General features: G+C 48.9%; 3 protein-coding genes across 7 annotated transcripts in view; 1 reads left to right on the top strand and 2 right to left on the bottom strand.

Moving 5' to 3' along the window:
- Brf (Brf RNA polymerase III subunit) overlaps positions 1-26,593 on the bottom strand; it is a 60,371-nt gene that overhangs the window by 18,631 nt on the left and 15,147 nt on the right. For both annotated transcript variants that reach the window (XM_070522061.1, XM_070522062.1), the window contains exons 6-12: positions 7,945-8,188; positions 7,070-7,166; positions 6,459-6,609; positions 4,226-4,549; positions 3,621-3,682; positions 2,378-2,459; positions 2,133-2,194 (exon numbers count right to left, since the gene is read on the bottom strand). In XM_070522061.1, coding sequence (XP_070378162.1) covers positions 2,133-2,194; positions 2,378-2,459; positions 3,621-3,682; positions 4,226-4,549; positions 6,459-6,609; positions 7,070-7,166; positions 7,945-8,188 — 1,022 coding nt within the window. The remainder of the gene's footprint in view (positions 1-2,132; positions 2,195-2,377; positions 2,460-3,620; positions 3,683-4,225; positions 4,550-6,458; positions 6,610-7,069; positions 7,167-7,944; positions 8,189-26,593) is intronic.
- On the bottom strand, positions 11,583-15,186 carry Sf3a1 (splicing factor 3a subunit 1). The gene is made up of 2 exons (XM_070522036.1): positions 13,436-15,186; positions 11,583-12,861 (listed from the first exon to the last, which is right to left on the bottom strand). Exons 1-2 carry the CDS (start codon positions 15,035-15,037, stop codon positions 11,929-11,931), a joined length of 2,535 nt encoding a protein of 844 aa, XP_070378137.1. The 5' UTR covers positions 15,038-15,186; the 3' UTR covers positions 11,583-11,928.
- Positions 15,637-25,849, top strand: lute (BTB/POZ domain containing protein 3 lute). 4 transcript variants are annotated; one of them, XM_070522038.1, is made up of 3 exons: positions 15,637-16,058; positions 19,518-20,043; positions 20,504-25,849. In XM_070522038.1, exons 1-3 carry the CDS (start codon positions 15,983-15,985, stop codon positions 21,561-21,563), a joined length of 1,662 nt encoding a protein of 553 aa, XP_070378139.1. In that variant the 5' UTR covers positions 15,637-15,982; the 3' UTR covers positions 21,564-25,849. The 4 variants fall into 4 exon arrangements, with proteins under 4 accessions (XP_070378139.1, XP_070378138.1, XP_070378141.1 ...); XM_070522037.1 differs by having other exon boundaries at positions 19,515-20,043; XM_070522040.1 differs by lacking the exon at positions 15,637-16,058 and adding an exon at positions 16,109-17,610.

Below are 26,593 nucleotides of genomic sequence, written 5' to 3'. Positions count from 1 at the left end.
ATGAAACACTCGATTATGTACAGAACGTCGTTGATGACAACACGGGCCGTGCATACAGCTGAAGGGTGTATTTGCTGCGCGCTGGCAGTGGCGAGCACCAGGCCAGAGCGAGCTGTAGTCACTTTTCGTAGCTTGCGGCAAAGGCCCTCGTGAATGACGGAAACGGCTGCTCCGGTATCGACTAGTGCCACTGCTGGTACTCCCTCTACAAAAACGGTAATTACATTTTGCGGCGAAGATTGAGGTCTTGAGAAAATCAACGTATTTGCAGTTCTTGCCTCAGGAACTGCAGCAGTCAGTTTCCCTCTTCAGTGGGAACTCGACGACGCAGGGGCGAAATCGAACGCCGACGGGGGGAAGGGGAACGCCGAGTTTCCAACCGGCGATCAGTGTCGAGACGTCGCGGTGATAATGGAGGCGTGGCGGCGTATTGTGGTGCGTAGCGGGGCCTGTCAAAGCTGGTACACGCAGTTGAGGCGCGTCGGCGACAGAAGCGTGCCACATGGCCAGCAATGCCGCAGGCGAAGCAGATAGGCCGGTTGTCTTGAGTGCGCCACGTCTCGGTGGGACGAAAAAAGTGTGGTGACGGTCGGGCAACTTGAAATGAAGCCGGATTCATGGGCGATGGAAAGGAAGCGGTCTGCACAGGTGGCCGTGCAACCACGGCTGCATAACTGAGCGGCAGCGACGTAGGGTGGTTGGCAAAGTTGGTATGGGCCAGCGGCACACTCATAGGGTTGGATGGGGGGGTTGTAGGAGCTGCAGGAAGCGCTTCAGATATGTGATTTCGGATGGCTTCCTGCAGCGTTGGAGGCAAAGCTGCCGTAGGTGCGTCACTGTGAGGCAGCAGCGAGAGCTGCCTGGCCACCTCTTCACGGATAAAATCTTTGATATGCTGCGAGAGGGTCGAGTTGGTGAATTCGGTAGAAACCGCGATGCTGGAGACGGAATCGGCGTGCTGGATGTTCTGGCGGGCGATGGAACGTTGGCGGCGCAGCTCGTCAAAGCTCTGGCAGAGGTTAATGAGGACGGATACGCTAGTTGGGCCTTTGGCCAGCAACATCTGGAATGCGCTGTCCTCGATGCCCTTGAGGATGTGTTTGATCTTGTCATCCTCTGACATGCTGGGATTGACCCGCTTGCACAAATCGAGAACATCCTCGATGTAGCTGGGGAATGTTTCTCCAGGCTGCTGTGCGCGCTGGCGCAGACGCTGTTCAGCGCGTAGCGTACGCACAGCTGGGCGATCAAACACTTCGGCAAACAGAGTCTTAAAGGCGGACCAGCTTGTAAAGTCTGATTCGTGGTTGAAGAACCAAAGTTTGGCTACGTCGGCGAGGTAGAACGGCACGTTGGTCAGCTTAGACTGGTCATCCCATCGGTTATGGGCACTTACACGTTCGTACGATGAGAGCCAGTCTTCCATGTCGTGTTCGGCGGTCCCACTGAAAATGGGTGGGTCGCGCTGACGAGGGACGCCAGCGCAGATGACAGTGGCAGCCGGTGGGGCGGGCAACGAGGTGGCGGGATCAGGCATAGTGGAAGGCGATCTTGTTGGCAGGGTTCGAGTGCGGAGCTCCAGGACGAGGCGAAGGATCTCAGCAACCTCCACCAAATGCGATGAGGTTTATTCTCGTTCACGACGTTGTGAAACGCTAGGCAAAACAAGGCACTGCAAGGGCTGTCCGAAGCACGGGGTCGCTCGAGATCACGGCACGGCCCTTCGTCTTCCTCTTCAGACGGCACATACACAGGGGCGCGTCTGCTTCATTACACATGTATATATGTACATAGACATAACCATAGGATACACACCTTGCAAACGCATTAACCATTCACTGCAGAATCCTTAAGTTATTCATAACACAGATTCTCTATCAAAGCAGGCATGCTTCGTATTACACGGGTGTCAGCTGGAGTTGAGTTTGATTATTTTGTATGAACCGCTGTGTCTAAATATTATGCGCATATCACCCTTAAATGAACGCGCTTTGCCTAGCAGATTATGGCCGAGACTGCCCTGAGCCCAAAATTCGCATCAAGCGTGATTGTAAATTGGGAAATCGACTGTAGTTTGCCTGGAAAGGAGTCCACTGTATGTGGCCTGAAGCTGCCACTTAATTTAAACCAACCTTTTTGGTCTCTGGCTTGTTGGCGTTCTCTTCTGCTTCCAATGCTTTCCTTGCTTCTTTCTCTGAAAAAAAAAAAAGTTATATTAAAACATTGGATGTCACAATGGTACTCACACACGACATGCCCCATCTAAACCTTAGAAAGACGTCATCAGGATATGCCCACATAGGATCAATGCACATTAGCCCTGAACTCATCTAAAGACATACCACAAAATAATTTTTTGCAAATTTCAATTGCGCACCTTCCATCTCCTTGAGATACTCTGCATGAGTTTCCATCCAGAACTTGGTCTTGAGTCGAACCTCAGCGTCTGTCATGATGTACTGCACACACAAACACGGAAAATAAGCTACAAATGCCAGCACGTGAAAGACAATGAAGACACTAGTGCAACTTAATAACACTAGTTATGCAAGAGATAACTGTTACCGACCAAGCCAAGCAATTGTGGTCATTGACCAACGTAGTCTCAGTATAAACTCCAATGCAAACAAATCGACAACCACTAGAATGTGCCCTTGTGTTTCCAGGTTTGTCTGCACATTAGTAATAGTGGCATAATTCAGGCTCCAAAATGTACATTTAGGACTAAACTATGCTTAGAAACCAGCTGCAGTGTTTGCATGTAATTGCGCATAGTGGGTGTCCTGATCAGTTTCTTTTCATTCGCATTTAAACTTAAGCGAATGGTGCATAGCACAGCCTAACAACACTGGTAGGACACAACTGATAACTTGCCAACTTAAGTATGCATGGTCATTGACCAAGACATATTTTACACCGAGTAAAGCTGATCACAGAAGAAATGTACACCCCTGCTGTTGCCTATGAAGCAAGTTGAAGCTACAAAAAGAGCGTGGTCATTGTGCATTGAAGAAAGCCTTCAAAAATTCAGTGTTCCTTGAACATGCAAGCCAATTAGGGTTCTTTCATATATTTTCTTAACAATGGTCATATGATGCTACTAAAAAATTAAATGCCTCCAGTGAAAAGGAAATCAGAGAAATGTTACTATACTGGTTTATCTGTGTTGATGGAAACAGATTTATTAAAAATCTCCCGTCGTCAACATTGATATTCTGCCTCTTCACCCGGGTTACAGAGATAGACACTACTTTGTAAGACAAATCGTACAGTGATGTTTGCTCATTAACAAAATTTATCCAATTAACTTTATAGTTTGTCACATTAGAACATATGTCACATTGCAGAAATGAAGAGCTGTAGTGAAGTTATAAAATCCATTCAGCAGAAATCCTTTGCTTAGCTCCAATTTTCAGAAATGGGTCCTCAAAATCTGTGGCAAGATGCATTGACGTGCCAATTAACACTTATCAGAAGCATGGAAGATAAGGTGCAGAAGAGTGTTCAACTGGAACATCAATGAGTTTTATACAGGATACAAAACAGAGGCCTCTAGGCTCCGTTTCGTTTCATGTTATTCCTCCATAATATACAAAAGGCCAACTGTAAGAGAAGCTCACCGCATCAAGTTCCTCGTCATCCAATCCTTCTAAGTCCAGAACACCGGACTCTGCTGTCGTTTCTACAATGAAAAAGGTGCGAGAGTGTAAGGCTAAAGTGTTCTCGCAATGTAGATGTTGAACAGTGTTTCAGCAATCGATACAGGCTTACCCTCCAGCAATCTTTCCAACAATTTTCACATCTACTACCAAGTACATGTACTACTAATACTGCTACTACTACTATACTGCTGCTACTACATGTAATGCTACTGCTGTTCGTTATCAGCATCAACTACACACTCTTAAAATTTGGTACTGTATAAAGCTTAACGTGTTCTTTTTGTACCGTTCATGTTGTTGCGCTGCCAAATTAAAATAACCAAGTATACATGCATAACCTATTTTCGCGATTTATGATGGGCTGATTGTAACTGACGTACAAATCATCTGATCCTTTCTTTTTCCCATGGTAAATGCACTTTAATTATAATTGGGTGTCTTCGTGCAGTGCAACAACGAAGCTAACAAAATTCTGTCAAAAGTAGTTTGCGGCACTTTTCGACCTGCGAACACTTCCAGAATGTCTCGGGACAAATAAGCGAATTAACTGAACCAGCACCCACCAACACAGTCTCTGACCCGCATGCACTCCTCGATGCTTTCCTTCAGCCCCAAGGTGGCGGCAGTCGGTCGTAAAGAGGTCACGATACCGCTCTGCTCCCTGGGCTTCTCTGTGTCAACGGATTTGACTTCGTCCGGGTCAGAGTCATCTGGTTCTTGCCGTAGCGCTAACCGCTCGGCAAGCGAGTCCTCCACGGCCGATCCCGATGCGGCAGAGTCCTCGTTGCTCTGCTGGGAATCGTTCAGGCATGCACTGATGGTCTCCATGGTGTTTCCCACGATGAACTCGTTCGATATTCGGTTTTCCTCTTCCTCGCTCAACCGCTCTGAATGAAAGCAAAAACAAAGTCGACTTTTGTTAGAGGAAGGGCCTGTACAGCAACATAGCAGAGCCAAGGCTGCCAGATACGCAAATTGCTCAGATTGAAAGCCCTGACGCAGCCCTCCTAAAACAACACGCAATAGGAAAACAACAAAATGCGTCTCGGGCCACCAGAGCACCACCAGCTCGACGCAGGTTGGTGTCTTGTGCCTTAACGATCCGCACGAGGCTTCGCATTACGTAGATGTCAGCAATAGCTGAGTCTGGCAAATTGTTTAATACTTCGGCTCGCACATTTCTCAGTGAGTACATTTTTCTCTCACATATTTTTCCAAGACATATGAACTAGGTTCTGCTGTATAACAATATTTAAGTGCTGATAAATTTTATTTGTAATAATTGACAATTATAACAGAGCAGCATGCAAAAAAACGAAAGAGGGGACAACATCAAAAACATCTTAATTGGACAGTAGAAGTCGGACCTACTTATAACATGGCCCATTTCAACAGTACTCATATATAACAATGAGCAGCTGTGGCCCCTTGAACTTTTGTGTGTTCTGTGGTAAAATAAACCGCTTACTATAATGTTACAATGCTGCGATATTGGTTATAACAATTCAATCTCGCTATTGAATGTCTGCACCGAAAAGAGACTGAAAGCGAAATTTTAGAGGAAAAAAAAAGCGAACCGCTGCTTCCCCACGCACTTTCACTGCGCTGCCAGCCTCTCTCCCGTGCCCCTTCCACCCCTCTGAAACACAAGTCGACTGTCGAAAGACTCATCGAAGTGACTCATCGAAAGACTCTGCGCCACGTGCAGTTGCATAAGAAAGAATGTTGCAGTGTGTAGCACAAATGGTGCTTATTCATGGTTCATAAGCATTTCCATGTCCTCACCAGCTAATGTTTCTAAATATTCAAATAACGGAGCAAATAATCCCTTGCTGGCTTCTTTCTCTGCTATGGACTAGAAGTTTGGAGTTTTAATTGGTGTAATTCAATGCGAATCTGCATTTTTATATCTTATGCCAGAGGCCGCTCACCACCAGTCCAATAGTTATTACTTGAAACAAAAGAAAAGTTAACTATGCTGCTGTCAGGGCACAAAAGCTTAGCCCACCCTTTGCGGACACAGGCATTCTCAGTAATTAACTCTCTCTTAGGGCTTTTCAATCCCTCATCCCTCCGCCATGCAGAGTAGCATGCAGGCAAATTTACACATGCTAGCAGTAGTGTTTGACATGTAAGCTCTTGCTTTCACCCTTCTGGCGAAGGTCAGACATGGCCAGACACTACGGCACTTTCAACGAGCACTACATTCTACTACATGCATTTTTAGTGTCCTGCTCCTTTTTTTGGTCACTTTCATTTGTGATCGTCGACCAGATGTGATCGTACTGTCTGAAGGTGTACATGTATCAAATAATGTAAACAATACTTTTGTTGCCAAACAGACTTTCCAAAACATTTCATTTCACTTTTTAGAAATTGTAAGTATTCAATATTTGATTGCATATTCAACTGCCTTTTTTCTCGAATATTCGTATTTGATTCGATTTGAAATTTTTGCTATTCGAGCACTCTTATAAATTTTCGTTGTTCTGTTGTAGAGTTTCTTCCCTCTCTGAGAAAATGTGCACATGCACCATGCAAACTAGTTGATAGCACTGAGCAGCACGTTGCCTACAGCATAAGATAAAGTTTACTGCGCCGAACCGGTTCATGAATCAGTTCAGGGTTGCATAAACCGTTAAACATTTTTATTTATCTGAACCGGAACGAAATCGAAGCACACTGAACTTGAACCAGCACATGGGGCCGCCTGTCCTCCACTTATGTATAACCAATTTAGCCAAAGTGAAATTTCACCGCAGTTCGCCCTTAAGGAACTGTGAATGGTGGCCTCACCTCTGGCATGCGACGCAAAACGACCGCGAACCTTTCGCCGCCGGTCCTCCAGCTCGGCCTCAATCTTCTTTTGCAGCTGGGAGATCTCCTCGGACACCTTCTCAAGGCGGCCCTGTTCCTCCAATATCTGCTTCTGCTTCTTGCGTGCTGCCTGCGCAATGTCACGAGATGACAGGATATCAATCTATGTCAGTCTTCCTTCTAGGAAATGTACATCTTTTACTAGGAAAGCATTCGACGTGGCGCTAACAGCACATGGACATTCAGGAGGAACGGGACAGACACACTCAATGCTTTCGTGCGGAAATACTGCCGAGCCCAACTCACAACTTAAATCTCTATATCGCTTCCTAAATCCCTATATCTTTATAGTCAACAGTAACCCCTTTAGATATAGGAAAACGAACAACGAAAGTGCCAGGTATAGGAAAGCAAACACCGAAAGTGCCTTCAAGAGGCTATAGTAGCCAAACACGGATGCCCTGCACCTCAGGATTCATGCCTCCATATACTACACCTAAAACCATAAAGAATGACACCTCACAGCAGGATTTGCAAAGACAACAGTAGGAGCAGGAGCAAAAATTGTAAGGGCGCGTGCTCGGGCTTGCCTTGAAGCAGGGAGGGTCTTGCTCTTCTTCTAGGTCGATCGTCATGAACTCGTCGAGGGTCAGCTTACTTGACGGCGTCTCTCCAAACTCGGTTAACCTGCACGACAAAGCACTTTCCTCGGCACCCCTGTCTACAGTACAATGTTACACATGGCAAAGCAAGAGATGCCAAATATTAGCGCTGTATGGCATCATGTCCCAATTTGGTAATGCACATATTTCATAAACACGTGCGACTGCCCCTGTAGCTGCAAGGCCATTTTCCAACACTACACAATACTCTACGCTTGCATACAAATCTTCTGATATCACTATTTTAAAATTTTTTTACATGTGCACTACTACTGTTTATGGCATGGCAAATTCTTTTTGCGTGTGTGTGTGAGCTTTTCTTTTAAACATAAGATTACTGCATGGAAGGCGAAAGGTAAAAGCAACAAAATGGTGCAAAAAAGGCAAGAGAAAACGAGATTGCCAGTGCACAAGTTGATTAGACAGGAATCTTCAGGCCACAAGGAAGCACCTCAACAAGCTTGCAGAAACTGCCTTAAACAGATCTCACTGGCATTAATATATATTCGTGGTGTTACCAAGAGTCGAAAACGACCTGATGGTGCGTAACAGTAACAACGATGAAGTCTGAGATTAAAAAAGCAAGTGTATCACTTCTAGATCTGTTTCACTATCTACAGCGAACAATAGCCATGATGCAGCGCAGAGTCGTTCCTGCATTCGTCGTGCCGTCCTTTCGACACTGCATTCCACAGGACAATAAGTTACTTTGAGGAAGCCATTACCATATGATGGGGTAGAGGCGAGTGCACATAATGTGAACACAATCTATTCATCCTGCCAATTTGGGTCGGGGTCCTCACCTTTTGCGAATGGTGGTCTCGCACACCTTGACGATGCGCACCAGGTCGCGAATGGTGCGGTTGAAGTCGTGCAACCGGGAGGCGACGAGGAGCGCGGCACCGCACAGCCCCGACGGCCGACGACCAGTGTGCATCCAGTCCCGCTTCATGCGTTGCACCATGCGCAGTGCAGTCATTGACACCTCGTGCGTTTTGTCTCCGAACTCCAAGTGGTGGGCGAAACGAGTAATGTACAGGCATGGGTCTGCGTGCAAGTGGTATGGGACAAAACATAGTTCGCTCGGCAAGTGTTGCATTTCGCGCTTTCTCGTTTTGTGTGCGTGAAGTGCTTTCATTGACGTTCATTATGAGTATGGTGACGCAAGAGAAGATGAGGACAAAGAAAGAAACAGGACGAGTGTCTTCCTTGTCCTCGTCTTGTCTTGCACTACCGTACCCAGGCTGAATCATTACTGACCCAGTTGCGAGTTGTATTGATTCATGTCATTATATGAAGCACCACTGTGACACAACATTTGCCATATGACGGCGTACCTACCGTAATGTGATATAGCATGTGCCGGGCAAGCACTGTGCAGACAAAAAAGAACAAGGAGTGTTAAGGACTATGGCATGTCATGCATGACATTCCACCTAGCTAAACACCTACAACATATGAGACGATACAACGAATGAGCCGAATATTTCAAATACTTGGTCCAACCAAGAGATTCCAAGTAAATTTGCAAGCACTAAACTTTACAAAATGGAAAGACATGTGTAATACAAACATAATGCGACATATGTTTCTAATTTTATATGTGAGCATGATTACTTACAAACTCGGGCTGCACGAAAATCGCACAAGTTGTCCTCATGAAAATTACCTGAGAGTATATGGCCACAACAGCGTAATGAAAATCAAGCAGGTGGTGAGCGTAAACAAAGTCACCCGAAGAACATGCGGCAAAGCACTGCCTTGATAGCCGTAAAAATATGCACTGGTTACCGGTGTGCGATTCCGTGACATTTGGCACTTTTGGGACTTGCCAGTCAAACCGAGGTATACATTTTGCATGCCAAAACACCCAATATCTCTAATTGTTATCACTTGGCTCTGTCCTCACTTTAAAGACGAGTTAGATATTCTTACTGAGCATACTACCAAATAATTTGCAGTCCCGATAGATGAATAACCTCCTTCTTCCATTCATCACTGTATTTTTCCGCATATAACCTGCCACTGCGTGTAACCCGCGCACCTCTAAATACAGCAGCCCCCCCCCCCCCCCCGCCACCGAAAAGAAAACTGAAATCCGTGCATATAACTCATGGCAATAACTGCATACAACAACACTCAAATCTTTTCAAAAAATGTCTCTATTCGCAAATGCACGTCTCGTCCACTCCGTATATTTGGCCAGTGGCTCCGTTTCCCTTTTCTCTGGCAATGTTGACAAAGCTGGATTCACACGATGAATGTGTTCACCGATGAATCAGTGATGTGACATGTGTTGTGAATCAGGTCATACACAGCTTGCATTCACATGGCGCGCGGATGGAGCAGTCCTCGCATTGGTAACGTCTACGGAGCAAACGCGATCGAGCGTCGAGCCAGAAGTAGCAACGTTCGGTGATTTGGCTCTCTGCCATATCACGAAATGCTTCGCAAGGTGACATATGATCACGTGATATGCTATCAGCAAGTTCAAATTCCAATTTGCTTCGGCACCATGTGCACTATTGATCATGGAGGCAGTAGTATTAGTAGTAGTAGCAGTAGTAAACTTTATTTATAAAAAAATTGTGGCAATACCCATCTCACGACAACTGTCGACAGTTGTGCGTTAGCAATGAATAATATATCCACACAACGCACTGCAAACATAGTTATAGGCAAGACGTGTACTGCAGTGTAATTTCGCTTTCACACTTCCTCTCTCGTGCTTCTTTCTCGGCATGCTGCACCAGCTAGTGGCGCTGCCGAGAAGTCTGCGCGTGGCCTCCACGACGAGAAGCGTGGCGTGCCGGTGCCACACACTCAGTGACCCAAGTTGGCAAGACATTCATTGAAGGGCAGCACATACCCAGTGCATTCATGGCACAGCTCGCCAAGGCATTGGCATGAAAGGCACTCATTGAAAAGGCAGCGCTTACCCAGCGCATTTGTGGCTCAGCCTGCGATTGCGTAAGGTTGCTATCCTTGAGGAGCCTTCGATACGTGTTCGATTACTCTCAACATAGGATACATTTTCGTAATTGCATACTGGCAATTCCTCAGTGGCGTGTACCTAGCTACCCAAGCAAGCGTCAAAGACTTTGAATGAAGAGCAGCACATACCGACTGGCACATAACCAGTGCTCCAAGTTGGCGTCCAAGTTTCCTGTGCATAGTGAAAGAAACTGTAGAGACGCTGAGTGGCTGTTACGTGAACGTCCTTAGATCACAAACTCGCATGTTCGTTGGACAATGTTCACAGGCCTTGGCGTGCCCCACTGGCCAATGTATAAGCACATCTTTCAAAGTGCTGTTGGCATAGTCTGGCTTTGTGCAAAGTTGCACAAAAACCAGACTATGCCAAATCTCAAGCATGGCGTAATGCCATGGTGGAAGGAACGAGGTCTTCGCCTTTCCTTCCTATATAGCTGGTGTGGTAGTGGACTATGCACACACAGGCCACTACCATACAGAGCCACACGACGCCGTGTGGGTTCCATCTAATGGGCGGGGGGTGGGGGCACAAGTTTCAGCAGATGTAGTCGCACATTGCCATGCATTATGGGGCCAGGCTACGCAATGTTCAGAAACTGTTCTGCTTAAGGGGTAATGCGATTCAACCTGCTCAATGAGCCAGTCACGTGTTCAGGCATCTTGCCAGCATTATGGTGGAATTCTGCACCGAGCGAGTTGCCATGCAGCGACATTTCATAGAGATTGTGGACTCCGCTGGACTGTGACATGGAGCGAGTTTTTAAGAAATAGTCTCTCCTTTTCAGCGTCTTCTATGGATATTATCAAACTGGCAAACTAAAACAAGTTCTAGCTGCAGATATCGAGACATAGCTAAAGTTACCGCTGTCTAAAATTATGTGCAGGGCCGGCAAGAAAGACCTTGTGTGGGGCAAGAACAAAAGCCTCCAAATTGGTCACCTGTGACAACCACCGTCCTTCGAAGCATAAAACCCAAATAGAGCATGCATCACAGCCACTGTTGTCAGCACACAGAGAAGTTTTGAGGGGCGCCGTCTTGCAGATAGCTGCAAGTGATGCGATACATTGACTCTGTTGCCATGCTACGCACACTTTCATGCTTTGTCAGAGCTGTTTCGCAAGACAGAATATACCCTAAGCATCATAAGCGAGCAGGCTCTGATGTGCTGTGGTAGATAAAGGTGCAGAATCCTGCTGCATAGGTAACATTTGACAGCAAATTTGACTGCAAATAATAATAATAATAATAATAAAAAACAGTATGTTGTTTCTGTGATATGTTCTCTAAAAAAAAAAAGATGCCTTTATTTTTTCTAGCGCATCAAACTCGGTGAAATGCAGGAACGCTAAAGTTGAACCAAGGGTAGAGATAGGCACACCATGCAAAGCTGACAGAAAGAAAATTTAAACAGGGCACCACTATAGCAACAAAAGAGGGCAAGGGTACTTATTTTCAGACAGACAACTGTCCTTGTTTTATTTCATCATACCATTCATTTGGACATCCCTGCAGCATCCGCATTCCAACATCATCACTCAACTGATAAAACGGTTCCAGATTACTTTACAAATGGGTAAAATAAAGAGAGAGATAGAGAAAAAAAAACAACAAAGAAAACTGGGCTCTGTTCCCTCACTGGTTCTTTCATCCACCCCACTTCCTCAGCTGCAGCAAAATGTCGGCATTCTGGCCAAGATGAAAGTAGGCCAGCACGTTGGAATCCTTTACGGCCACCCCTGATGCCTTGGAACAGCAACAGCAAAACATGGAACGTTTCATCTCGCTGCCCCTGCTACTTCTTTCTGCCACCACGCTCCTTGACTTGAAGCATAATGGTCGCATTCGGGCCAAGGTTGTAGTAGGCTAACGTGTTCGAGTCCTTGACGAACATCCCCTCGTACTGGAGCTTCTGCTTTCCAGGTGGCATGCCCAGCTCCTCATGCAGCTTCGCTTTCAGCACCGACACCGTGTCCGTCAGTGGCAGAGTTAGGGTCAGAACCTGGCCATTCAGCTTCCATTCCACCTTCTCCTGCGCCCCCGGCACCTGAACCCGCACTGTGACGGGGCCCTTGTTCTTCGCCAGGAATTCCGCCTCGGGAATCAGGTTCTCCTCAGTCTTGCTCTTCTTGCTCGGTGGTTCGTCATCCGGCGGCAGGCTCGGAGGCATCTCCGGCGGCAGTGGCGCCATTGGCGGGGGCATTGGCGCGAATGCCATTGGTGGATGACTTCCCGGTGGCATGCCTAGCATGCCTGGTGGTGGCCGCAGGTGTGCAGACATCAGGATGCTCTGCGGTGCAGCCATCATTGGACGTGGCGGTGTTGGTACAGGCGGGTGTGCGATGACAGGTGCCATCTGAGTCCGCAGTGCCGCCGGTGGAAGCATCGTTGACGATGCCGTTGACTTTGGTGGTGGCGCCTGCGGTGGCGGCGGTGGCTTTGGTGGCGGCTGCTTCGGCGCGCTCACCGGTGGGGCAGCCGAAACGGGCGGTGGAGGCAAGGGTGGGAGGTTGGACGGCGGAAGTGGTGGCTGCATTTGATGTTGATGGTGGGAGCCATGCTGCTGGGAGCCATGCTGCGGCTTGGCTGGGCCAATCCGTTCTTTCTCCTCATCGGGCAGGAGACCTTTTATCTTGTGGATCTGCTGAATCTGCTCTTCGATGGTGATGTTTGCACGGGCGGCGCGTGTGGCTGCCTCCATGCTGGCTGTGTGGCCGTCCCAAGTCACCTGCGGGAGAGCGATTCAAAGAAGATTGGTTGCACAAGTGCGAGCAGGTCAAGGGCATCAAAACAATGTGTTTAAAAAAAAACAAGGTACAACTTTAAGGATCAGCAGTCTCCAGGCAAAGAGCTGCAATGACTGTACGTTAAATACGACAAGAATGTCACTGCCAGCCAAAAGGCTGAATGCTGCAAACATTTAACAGATTGTGAAAAATCTAGTAAGACAACTAATTGGCAGTAAAGGAGGCAAAAAAGTGGCAGGACCAAGACTGCAGCAACCAATTTTGTAGACAATGTTCAATATGCGTGGGTCAGCGCTCAGTTATGGCGTTCTGCTCTACAGCCATTTGAAACTACTCATCAGTTAGACCACCAGGCAATGCAGATTTCTTATACAGCAAATGTTACAACTTCAAGGGCTCTTCATTGAAAGGACTGGTGTCGTGCACAAGGTTTAAGTGACTAGCTGTGAAGTTTGGGAAGGGTCTTGCCTGTTCCAGTTTTATAAATAGATTTGTGCATTACATGCCCTGCAAACCAGCATCCGCGGATAAAACAAAACAACAAAAGCTTCGTACCTTCTCCTGGGGCCGCCTGTCCTCCTCGCCGATCTTCTTGCCAATGGCCGTCTCCTCGTCGCCGAAACCGAAGATGTCCGTACGGCGCTCGGCGAACTGCTTCAGGCTGCTCTCGATGGCCGACCCGGGCGCAAACACTTCGTCCTGCTGCATCTTGTCCTGGATGGCGCGGTCCCGCTGCTCCACCCAGCGCGGGTCCAGGAGCCCGATGCGCATGTGCTCCTGCATCTTGTCGGCGGGAATCTTCTCGCCCGTGATGGGCGAGATGAGGAACTGCTCCGAGGACGGCTTGGCCGGCTTGCCGCCCTTCGGGTTGTAGTCCTTGCGCACGACCACCTGCTCCGGGTTCGGAGGCAGCGGCGGCAGCTGCGGCGGCGCCTCCTTGGGAGGCTGCGGCGGCGGGCTCGGGGCCCTGGGCGGCAGGTTCGACGCCGCGGCGTTGGACCCGGGAGTCGTCGTCGTCGTCGACGTGGTGGTCGGCGCCGCCGAGTCCTCGTCCTCCTTGTCGCTCGCGCCGCCGCCCTCCTCGTCGGACTCGACCTCCATCTCGACCTCTTCGCCCTCTTCCTCCATCCTCTGCTGGGCCAGCACGCGGGAGCCCACCTCGTCCGGAGTGGTGGGCGGCGGGAACAGGCCCTGCTCGTTGGGCTGGTAGTCGACCGTCTCGACCACGACGAAGTCGTGCCAGTCGATCTGCGCGTACTGGACGCGCTCCCTCTCGGCCTCCTCCTCTTCCCTGCGCTTCTGCGCCTCCTGCAGCTTGGTCCACTCGACGCGGTAGCGCACCTGGTCCAGGATGACCTTCGGGTCCTCGGACTCGCGCTTGAGCCGCGGCATCAGGTCCTTGCCCGGCACGAGGATCTTGGTGTACTGCTCCAGCAGCTTCATGAAGTAGTTGAAGAGGCTGTGCTGCGGCCGCAGGAAGTCGAACTGGTAGTTGCGCTGCTCGCGGTTCATCAGGTTGGTCAGGAACTGGCGCCCGTTGCGCGCCACGAACTGCGCCGTCAGCTTGACGATGTCCAGGTCGATCGCCGAGATCGACGGCGGGTCGGCGACGAACTCGAAATCCGGCGGCGGCTCCTTGGGCACGATGGGCTGTTCGACGATCTTGGAGATCTCCTGCTTGCCGGGCGCCCCGCCGGACTGTTGCTGCTGCTGCTGCGAGCCGGGCTTCGTCGGGGTCGGGACGATCGCCAGTTCGGGCTGGATCTTGCCCTCCTTGGCTTCCTTGACCTTGTGCTGGTAGTAGGCATTATACGGGTCGCCAGTGTTCAAGAAGTTGAACTTGGAGTTGTTGATCTCGTTCTGTCGGATGCGAGCCTCGAACTCGGGCCCGTTACGCGCCACGAACGCGGCGGTTTTGTCGACGATGTTTCGAAGCTCCGGCGGCGGGTAGATGATACCGATGGTCGGTTTAGGAGGGGCAGGCGGCGGCGGTGGCGCCGGCTGTGGTTGTTCGGGGGCTGGGGCGGCCTGTTCTTTCGGCGGCATCGCGGAGTCGGCGGCTGCGGTTTCCGACGCCGTCGACGACGACGCGTCCTCCTTGGGCGCCGGCTCCTCCACCGGAGGGAGCACGGCGGCGTCCTCCACGGTGGGCGGCATGATTTTTCGAGCTTAGCTCACCTTTCACGCTGTTATTTCTCAACTCACGCGCACCAAATACCACATACGCTGCGACAAATGGCGTCGTCAAAATTGTTTTCACGGCGAAATAGAAGTCTGCCTGTCCCACATTGAAGCAGCGTGAGTGGTAAGCAGCGCCACCCCGTAGCCTTAACCACAGACACAGTTGAGCATGAAGTAACGGCAGTTGCATAACAGAGATAAACGACTCGGACGCTAGCCTTCCGAGTGCAGGGGGAAAAAATACATGTGCGTTTTATTTGACCCCCCCCCCCCACCGCATAATCGCAATGCTCCTGCACATCCGCCCCATACCCATTTGAGAAGCACGGGTACACTTATTTCTCTACCACGGTTATTTTCCCACAGAGAAAATACGTCGTGGCCGTAGTTTCGCAGCATACTTTCCGACAAAAATTTATTTCGATATCACAACCCACGAAACTCCACACCAAGGAAATTCGCAGAATAAAAATCCGCGAGAAATATGGCACCACACATGGGAGGCCAGCGGGCGAGGAAGGTAAAAGCGCACGGAGAGGATGTAGGCGCGCTGCATTGTGGGCTTTTCGTGTTGGTTCTGGTTTTGGGGCAAGCATCGAGCGGGTGAGGGAGGGAGAGGGGCGCACCGAGCGGTGCGCGCAAATGAAAATATAACAAAGAAAAAAAAAGCACAGCGACAACGGCCGCAACAACGCAGACAGCGAACGAAGGGGGGGCCCCGCTGCTGTGTGCACGGAAAAAACAAAACCAGCTCGACAACACCGCTAGCCCGCTCCCCGCCGCCCTCCGCTCGACGTCAAAGCCTCTGGCATCGGCCGCGGGACGACGTCCGTTCCCATGGATCTACCTGATCGCTGAAGAGAAACGCGGGTCCTCCCAGCTCACGACGCGAGAAAAACAACCGCGTCGTCGAGCCGAGAAATGTCGGCAAGGGCAACGCGACGACGTGAAGAGTCCAACAACAGCGTCACGACGGCAAAACAGTGGACCTTCTACGGTGAGCGCAGCGGCTGCTAACACTCGTGCCGCGTACACCCTCGGTGGCGTCTCTATTTAGCGTTTCCTTTTTCCTTGCTGCTTCGCTCGGAGACTCCACGACTTTGGACATCGGAAGATTTAGTGCATTATTGTTGGCGCGTAGAAAGGCGCCATTTATCTTAACTCATCTTATCTTCGTCGATCCAATTCGTTTGAAGCATTGCTTTTACATTCTGAAATCCCCGTCCAAATGGCGGCCCGTTCAGGAAAAAAAAGAACAGTTCGACGGGTCTCAGTAGTTTGCCTCCGGGGACGCGTTCGAGGCACCTTCGCAAAATGAGCGACAAGCGTTTGACGCAAACACATCCGCGCGTTTACTTCCAGTGTATGCGTACTCGAACATTTACGGTACACGCAGGGATTGGGCTGCAATCTTTCCGTATCGCCCGCACTGGGACGGCACCTCTGCTCAGATGTCTTTAGAAAACAAATGCGGACGCGCACGAACGTAGATGTTTGAAGCGTCGGGTACGCGATCCGTCTGTGCGCAAACGACCCTGTAGAAACGGCGCTTTCTCGACTCGTTCGTTGAAGTTGACGGGCGGAAATGCAATACAATGCAGTGCAGATTTAACCTACGCCACTGCCGAACGTTGTTGGGGGGATGGAGCGATGGACGGCGCTGGGCGATCTCTTGGGCCGCAGTAGCGGCTCTATACTAACGCGCATAGTAATTACCGGTGACACACGCCGTCTGCGGTGTCACCGACACCGCGACCACCTACTGAAGTCCCACTTCGCAACGCGCTCACGCGTGCGGTGACGCGACGCGCTCGGCGCGCCCGCCGCCCGCGACTCATCTATTCGGTTCGCCACGCGACCTTGATCGCAAAACAACGCCCCGACCGGACGTCGTCGTCGTCGTCTCGGGTTTGCTAAACACGACGCAACGGTGCGCGTCGTACTATATGTATTGTGCGCAGTACGTGTCTCGAGGTGGCTATACGCAACGCGCCGGCAACGTCGACCGTGGTACCGCGCGAACGTGAGCAGAAACGCAGCGGCAACTACGACTGCCCGTAGCAGACGTACTACTACGTCCAACTGTGGCGTCGTCTACAGCTATCTATGGAAGCTTGTCTTCTTTTTGCGGGTCTCCCCACACACACACCTACGGCGGACCATTGCGATAGCAGGTGACTGTGCTTGGGCCGGCATACCCGTGGAAAAGCGAACGTGCTTGGAAAGATCGCCGTGCCGCGCGCGTATCAGTTCGAGTGCCTTCGTGACGTTGAAACGACGGTAGAACGAGTCCGCGAAACCTCGGAAAGCGCGTGCCCTGCGAACGCCCCAGCAATTTCTTCACGCGCCAGTTTCGGTTTCGTCAGCGCGACAGAAGGTGTTCTTCTACTTCTTCAAGTGTCACGCATTTGTGTCACGCGTCTTGAGAAACTGACGTCCCCGATGTGCAAGTGAAAAAAAAAAAAGGAAAGTATAAACGCGAACGCCCGGCCGGGAAGCGGAGCCTATGGTTCGTTCGAAGCGCATGTACCGCCTGCAGGAACGTCGAGGTGGGTTTTCTGGCTGCGAAATTCTCGCATACTCAACTCTGCTGCACTAGCATCATGATTATCAGTGCCGCGGAAGTGAAGGGATCTTTTTGTAGTACTGGCAAAATTGCTGACAGCCACAATCGAATCCTTATGTCCCACCCAAACAGACAGCATTATAGGTGGCCCTATATGACCACGGTGTGAAGTTAAGCCCCCACTGAGGGTCGTATTGTCATAATGACAAGACAATGGTTGCTTCCAATGGACTCGTAACAGCTGCCGCTGTAGAATGCCTGGCAACAAAAATGCTTTCCTCTAGGCATCATATCATGCCCCAAAACGCTGATAACTTGGCGCTCTCAGTCTTTGTTTACTTTGTACCTTATCTTACGTAGACATGGAATGCACTAGACATGTATTGAGCAAGGAAGACATTCAAGCGGCTTTCTCCCTCCTACAATGTTTTGTAACAAATGACATATCAAACAATGCATTTCAGGCGACTAGTTTCCTTTTGAAAAATGTCGAGTGTGTCAGAGACAACTATGAAACATCATTCTTGTTTGTAAGCTATATATAACTGGCTTTTTTTCTTGGCTAACATCAGTGATGCTGCAATGTGAAGAGCAGTGTACTTGTTCTGCCCAACCAATAGAATATTCCTCTGCATACATATTTTGTGTGTGTGTGTGTGTGTGTGTGCTATTGGAATAACTACATAATACCAATTTGCCAGAGGTGATGCATCGAGAACCTGCATTTGCTGAGCAACATATTCTGCCACATTGTAAGCAACCTAACGTGCAGACAGTGTTAAACGCTTGTGGACCGCAGGATCTACGAAAACGTTGAATATCCTAGCAGTTCGTGACCATAGCAAGAACTGCCAAACAGTATGTTATTTGTATTACTAGTACAGCCTGGGAAATTCAAACACCAGGCTGCTGAAATATTCACTCAGACTTTGCAGTACGTAAGCTTCTGACACCAACTGCAAATAGAAAAGCTAGTCGCAGTCACACACAAAAAAAAGTTCAACTTCAGCTGCATGCCCCTGTAATACATATTTACAATACGACAGTGTGATGCAGCTAACAGCTTTCCTTCACAAATTTCATTTCTCGGTATTAAAGCATTTTCAGAGTAACTTTATTTTTTAATCGCAAAAGTGTTTCAAAAAGCAGGACAGATAGTAAGATATATTATGCACAAGTTTATTCCTCCTCCTCCTGATGCGGTGGCGACATTTTACGTTTCAGCCTATGTTGCCAATCTTTTGCAAGAAAGGAGAACAAACAGCAGTATCTTTGCTTGCATATGGTAGCTATTTGGGACAAAGAACTAAAAATACGCACTTAGAACAGTTGCATTTACTATTTTTAGGTAATTCGTACATGCCAAACTGCTGCCTAATCTAAAAAGTTATCTGGCAACTTTATGGATTCAATGCTAAGCATCAGGCTACTGGATCTAAGGCATAAGCTACATTTTGTTTTTACCTGTTCTCTTTAAGGATCACACACTAACAAAACTTTTGAGAAATAAGTCGCACGTCAGCACTGGACGGAGTTGTCCGGTTCGGCAAACAACAGCGTGTTGTTCTATTTAAGTGGCCAATCAGTGCGGCAACTAGAGCATTTGACGGAATCATGGCCAGTTTGGTGCCTCAGGCATTTAATTTCGTCGAGAACAGATCTTGGACTTCACTAATGCATGCTGTCCAGCTGGTTGGTTTGGATTTGTGGTTAAGGTTTACAGCATAACCAGACAAAGACGGAGAGAAAAGACGACGAGGCATACACTACAAGTGCACCGACATTGCAGAAGTGGTGGAAGGATTGGCCTGTGCTATATTCCACACTACATTCTGGGTCTATAAGCATCCCTATGCACCCCCCTCTGCCCATCTCTCTTCTCACCAGCAGGCCAGCAGCCGGGTGGTGGGGCCGGTGCGCAGTCACCCACCAGCCCCACGCTGCCGCCGCAGCAGCCTCCACTGCAGTCTGTCTCCCCACCTCCGTACTCGGTGTCCCCTCCACCTGCCTACCTGCAGTGCCCTAGCCCTCCGCCGGGACCATTACGGTCTCCGGGCGGCTCTAGCAATGGGTCCGCATCGTCGTCTGCATGCGGAGCAATCGGAGGCAGCGGAGACTCGTTGAGCGCACCACTCCGGCTCGGACCCGGGCAGACCCGGGACCCCAACTGGCAGGCGTCGCGGGCGAGCGTGCGGGAGCGCAACGCGGCCATGTTTCGCAACGAACTCATGAGCGACGTGCGGTTTGTGGTCGGGCCCAAGGGACCACTACAGCAGGTGGTGCCTGCGCACCGATACGTCCTCGCTACAGGAAGCTCGGTGTTCCATGCCATGTTCTATGGCGGACTGGCTGCACCACCTGGCCAGGACATTGAAATACCCGATGTGGAGCCGGCTGCCTTCCTCGTCCTCCTCAGGTCAGTCTTCCTGCTTTGTTGGGAGGATGACTTGCCTCGCTGCTCGCGCAAAAGCCACCACAGCAGCTGAGTAACTATGGTAGCCGCATTTCAAATGCAGAGTGGCGAGCAAAGTGGCACTGACAAGTTGAGATATATGTGTGGTTGAACCCTTAAGGGCCCTCCAATGGTGGTGGCTCTAATGTAAAGAATCATTCAACCATTTGATTGATGAATCAGTCAATCAAGCTTCTGCGCAAGTAGTATACTCATCAGAATATTTATATTGCACTATCAGAAGAAAGCTGTGAATATGCGAATTTTTGAGGAACGTGCAGGTTTACAACTCTTGTAGAGTTAGACCATGTTTTGTAGTACTTGGTATTTAAACAATGAACTTTCTTTATCCATGCCAAGAAATTTTCAACCCTATAACATCACTTGCTGCTTGATGTGCTTATAAGGTCCATCCCTCCTGCAGGTACCTCTACTGCGATGATATCACGCTAGAGGCAGACACCGTGCTAGCCACACTGTACGCAGCCAAGAAATATCTGGTTCCCCATCTGGCCCGGGCATGTGTTGCCTACTTGGAGACCAGTCTCACCGCTCGGAACGCCTGCGTCCTTCTCAGCCAGAGCCGCCTCTTCGAAGAGCCCGTGCTGGCCCAACGGTGTTGGGAGATCATCGACGCTCAAGCAGCTCTCGCCCTCTCCTCCGACGGTTTTCCCGACGTCGACAGGCCCACGCTAGAAGCCGTGTTGTCCCGCGAATCACTGAACACCCGCGAGGCAGTCATCTTCGACGCAGCCCTCGCCTGGGCTGGTGCCGAATGCAGTCGCCGCGGCATCGAACACACGCCTGAGAACCGGCGCGAGTGTCTCGGAGATGCCCTGTACCTTGTCCGGTTCCCTTCCATGTCCCTTCAAGAGTTCGCAGACGGTGCGGCTCAGTCCGGCATCCTAACTCTTCGTGAAACTGCTGACATGTTCTTGCATTTTGCGGCGAGCCGCAAGCCTGCCGTGCCGTTCCCAATCCAGGCACGCCTGGGCTTGCCGACGCGCGTCTGCCGCCGGTTCCAGTCCTGCGCCTACCGCAGCAACCAGTGGCGCTACCGGGGCCGGTGCGACAGCGTGCAGTTCTGCGCAGACCAGCGCATCTTCCTGGCTGGGTTCGGCCTCTATGGCTCGAGCAGCGGTGCGTGCGAGTACCGCTCACGGATCGAGCTCAAGCGGGGCGGAAAGGCGCTGGCACAATGCGACACCCGCTTCCACTCGGACGGGTCTAGCAGCACCTTCCGAGTCTACTTCGACCACCCCGTCCAGATTGAGGCCGACACCTACTACACTGCCTCGGCCGTGCTGGAGGGCTCGGAGCTCAGCTACTTCGGCCAGGAAGGCATGAGCGAAGTGTCGGTGGGCAGCGTCACCTTCCAGTTCCAGAGCTCCTCGGACTCTACCAACGGCACAGGAGTACAGGGCGGGCAGATCCCCGAGCTCATCTTTTACGGGGCAGCCAATCCACCGGAATCTGCCTCGTAGCCGTGGTGGTGGTGTTCGTGGTGCGCAAGGTTGATAAGTGATTCTGCACCTGTCCGCTTCCTCCGAGTGTGACCAAGTGACCAACGTTCTCGTGTTACACCAGACTTCCCTTCTTCATGTTGTATCCCCAGCTGAGTGGATGCTCTTCGCTGAAGGTGTACAGCTGAGGAGGAATGCAATTGCCCACTTCACTCCTCTAAAGCAGGTTGATCAGTGTGCCCACGAAACACACCCTGCCAAACTCCAAGGTGCTCTGGACTCTTTCCTGAACCACTGCCTGAACGTTGTAGCACTGTTTTGCAACCCTTAGATTGTCCCCTCGGCTAAGGGGTGCAATGTGCTGCAAGAATGAGTTTGCATTGGGACCCAATTCCACAAGGATTCCTTTTACATTTAACCCGTGTGTGTGTTTTAATGTTGTGTTTTGTGGTAAAGGGCAGCTAACGACAGAGAAGACAGAAGGGTGGAGACAAAAAAAAATCCTCAAGGATACCAGTTTCTTCAGGCACTCAATTTGGCCAACACGAGTTCCCGTCTAATCATGAGCTAGCTGATGCAATAATGATGTAGAAGATCCATTTCCATTTCTTTTTTTTGCTTTACATGACGAGAAAATCGCATCACATAATTTGCGAACAAGCACTTACCGCCACTGGGTTCATCTGACGCAAAGCTCTGCAGCCAACCCATCACTAAAGTGTGCCCTGCCCACTACACTCGTTAAGATGTAGAGGAACCACGCTTCTTTCTAGCAGTGCTGGTTTTAAATGTCTCTGTCCAGAAATACGGAACTTTTCAAAGGTGTTCCAGTTTGTCATCTACTACATGCAGCACCTTATCTCTTCTGTGTAGCTGATGAAAACGTGAAGCGTTACAGGAAACTGTTGCCACCAAGTATCGCTGTTCTTGTAAAAAAAAAAAAATGTCACCGCGAAGAAGTTTCAGCTGTTCCCCACCTTTTCTTAAAACATCTCCACACGATGTTTTCTTCACGGATGCAATTGAAAAAAAAAATGTGCAGCTGATTTACCGTGTTTGATGCCCTGTGAGCAGCTGCGTGGTGCATTGATTGTTGTAAACAACATACTGTCTTGCCGCCGCGACTTCCTCCCTGTTTGGCCGAGCAGCTGGGTATCATTGCAGTGTTGCCATTTTGTTTGCACGAAACAGAGCTGTTTCACCTCAACAATCACTTGGCGAAATGCCAGGTAATATTTTGTGGCATTTATCTCCGTACAAAAGACTTAACGCGAGCCAAATTTTACAAATGTTGACGAGGAAAGGATAAATGCGAGAGGAAAGCCTCTCTGGTGAGGCCTCCGGCTGCCCTAAACAGTTTTCGCGAGTGATCTGGCAACGGCTTTGTTACAGACTTTCTTTGAACCCAGCAAATATTTATTCCTCACACAATTGTAGAGAAAAGTGAGCGCGGATACTCTTAATTGCTACGTTGTGCGCATGTTGGCAAGAAAGTCTCAACGCGTTCTCAATAAACGGCGCCCTGCTTAACCCTGTTAACGCCAGTTACATTACTCTATATACGCTGCACTCTTCGAGTGACGGTACCCCTAAAAAATACGTCCCACCAACAAAGTAGATCCAATAAGAGAGATTGTAGTACCAACAAAAATGGCTTAGCACACCCAAACATTCAAAGTACTCTGTAGAAATACCACAGTTGTTACCGTGTCCAGACCATTTGCAGCGCGCAATGCCTCGCGTGTTTGTGTTGCTAAGAACAGTGCTCAAATGAGCGCCGGCCGTTTCGACCCTGGGCGCAACGTTCGTCTCACAAGGGCCGCAGACGTTGCAGCTAGCTGTGCTTGCGACTCGCACACCGCCTTTTTGCTCACTGCCGCTTATAACCCATAGTTTCGAGTTATCCTTAACGAAATTCGTAGCTATTTTTAATAACCTTCTAAGCGTACGTATCGAGTAGGACGTAGTGCAGTTAGGACGCAGGCTTTCTACACTACTGCATGCAGTGTTTCAATATGTCAGCTTAACCAGTTCTGCACTAATTTTCATATCGCCAGACGTAGCGTGTACTGCCGCAGAAGCCAGTAGTCGGTGGCTAAAATTAAAATGCGGAGAAATTAGTGTGTTTACTGTGAAAGAAATTTATTCCAATGTGTACAAGTGTGTTCCGGGGCAAGTGATTTGCTTGCAACATCCTACACCGTCAAACAATGCAGACTCGTCAAGGTCAATTGATGATGTTGCACAACTTTTGAGACGAATTTAAAACATTTTCAGTTCCCTTTCCTCTTAAGTCCAGCTCCCTTACCGCTAGCCTTTTTTTACACGCACATCTCACCCAAATAAGTGGGACATTCTCAAAGCATGGATGTGACAGTCCTCACCATAACTTAGTCCCCTATTACATCATGGAGCCTGCTTTGTAATATATGATGTAGCAAACAGAAACCGAAGGCAGACCCAAAAGTCAATATTTAGTTACTAAAGACATTCACGCTACCACTACCATCCTCCTCAATGCAATAAGAAGCTAAGGTATGAAGTGATGAAATTTTTCTATCGCTATTGATGCATTTCAGGCTGCAAAATAGCATCAAATTTTACAGGTGTGAAAAAAAAAGGAGAAAGCAAAAATGTGTAGTGTCTTTGCACACACGACACGTTTATGGCCATGGATGTCGTGAAACAGTTTTTAAATGTCCCCAGCAGCCTGGGGTATTCGTACCTTCTTTTGAGCAATGCATGCTAGTGTACATTACTATCAAGTAGCAAAAATGGAGGGGGAAAAAAAAAGCTTAGACACTGTTTTCGAATGACTAACTACTTGCCCTGGACTGCGAAACACCAATGCACCTTCAGGTCGTGCACGTGGGCAGCTGTGTTGTGAAACGTTCAAACAGGCCAGAGACAAGTGGACCACCACAAAATGACTATTTTGTGTTTGTTTGTTTGCTTGTTCTTCTATTTGAGTGCCCACGCAAGATCAGTGTACATTTATGCCTTTTACATTTGCTCTCCGAATTTGTGGAGGGGTTTTAACGTGTACAACAACGGAGTGCGCAGGAAGGTTGTGACCGTCCCTCTGTGATCAAGTGCAGTTCTGCCTTGCTCATTAGCCAAAAATGCGAGCTTTGGTTTACCCGTAACAAGGGGCACAGCATGGTCTCTTTAACGACTCATCCTAGGAGAGGAGCCCCGAAACTTTGGTGCCCTTTGTAGTCACTTGCCGACTGTGCCAAGTCACAGCTGGCGCTGTTCTACCGTCGTAAAAATTAAAGCCATCACGGCCTGGTTTTCCTTCTGGAACAGTCTTGGGTGCTCGGATAGATCGGTGAAAAAAAAATTAAATAACATAGCCCTCTCAATCACGGTATCTCCATACAGAAAAAAAGCTTATTTTTTAATGTTCCGACTAGCAGTGACAAGAAAAAGATACCTTAAATGTAGCACTGAATGTAAACTTAACCCTCTTTCAACGGTAAACAACATCGTAAACCACTTTAGTATGGAGAATAATGCAAACCAAGATCATTCTAAGAGGTGCACTACTGGGTTAGATGAGAAGTTTAGCGTGATGCTCAGCATTATTTTATCAATCGATTTTTTTATTTATTTGTTTGTTGCATTGTGTAAACTCGAGGTCCAAGCATGCGTTGGAAGATCTTGCATCAGAAGGCCCTCTACTTGGTAGTAACCAGCGCATCTACTTGTGACAAATATTTTAGTCCTTTTCGTGATATACAAGAGGTCAACATCTGTAGATCAGTTGATTTTTTAAATTGTAGTGGCTTGTCTGATGTGACTTTAAATATTCATGCTACAGGTAAAAAAATGATTATTTTTTTTAACGAACACTCAGTCATAATTCGCAACTTAAGGGGTTAGTAGCAGCGCTGCTGCGACAAACATGGGCATGACGAGTGCTTCACATGCCGGACCGAGCCCTTGACAACCCCTTGACAATGTGACATCTAAAACCACAATGTTCTTATTGTAAAAGGACCAGCAGCTAAAACCCTATAAGTGAGATAACTGCAGTGGCGAAGCGGGCCGTTTCGGGGCCCCCCTCCTTTTTTTTACCAAACAATTCCTTGTTGACCGCCAAGCCTGATGTTCAGTGTGTGAAACGTAACAACCAAAGGTTCTTGGTGGACAACTGTGGCTCTGCCCGCACCTGTTCGGCTGTCCGCGTGTTTCAACTATGCACTGTTGACTGTTTTCCCGAGTAGGAAGCCCGCTGTAACGAAAAGGCCAAGACAGAACCGTTCCAACAGAATGCAATAATAAAAGCTCTGTACAGCCTGCAATCTCCCGTCTCTCCTTTGGTCTCCCGTTGTGAAAGTTGCACGCATAACCGATAGACACTGTTTCGGTTATGGACATTTCCGGCGGACATTTTCCAACTTACAGCCAAAAGCATTTTTACGCGACAAAAGACGTGACTACGAAAAATGAGGGCTCAGCAAACCAGTGACTGTGCTATAGTGTGTGTGTGTGTGTGTGTGTGTGTGTGTGTGCGCGTGTGTGTGTGTGTGCATTTATATAACAGAAAAAACAATAAAGCTTAACTTCACTCAATGTAGGTGAAGAAAATAACAGTTTTGTACAATTCCTCTGTGTAAGGGGAGAGACAGCCTCTGTGCTGCCAAAGTTTCAGTTCCTTAACGAAGCCCAAGTCTAAACAAAATAGAAATATTGTGCTTGACTCCTTCAATGAGCACTACAGTTCTACGTGCATTCTACATGCTGATACGCTTTTTGTTTGTTGAATTACTGCCACTGTGATAGTGCACCAGATACAGTCACATTTCCTTTGTTCTCGTTTACAAGCTTTTGAAATGAGCTATATTTCGAAGTTCAATTTGGTATTCGGAACTTATTTTTTTCATATATTAGTATTCAATTCAACTCGAAAATTTCAATATTCGCACATCCCTAATCTTGACATTTATATTACCAATATCGTTTCATGGAATGTACATATTGGTTACATTCTTAACAATGCTAATCAAGCAGTTGGGCATCTGTGCCATAACTATAATTCTGTCCCG

Source organism: Dermacentor albipictus, chromosome 7, assembly GCF_038994185.2.
Source record: "Dermacentor albipictus isolate Rhodes 1998 colony chromosome 7, USDA_Dalb.pri_finalv2, whole genome shotgun sequence".
Lineage (NCBI taxonomy): Eukaryota > Metazoa > Arthropoda > Arachnida > Ixodida > Ixodidae > Dermacentor > Dermacentor albipictus.
This window is presented reverse-complemented; position numbering and strand designations above follow the sequence as displayed.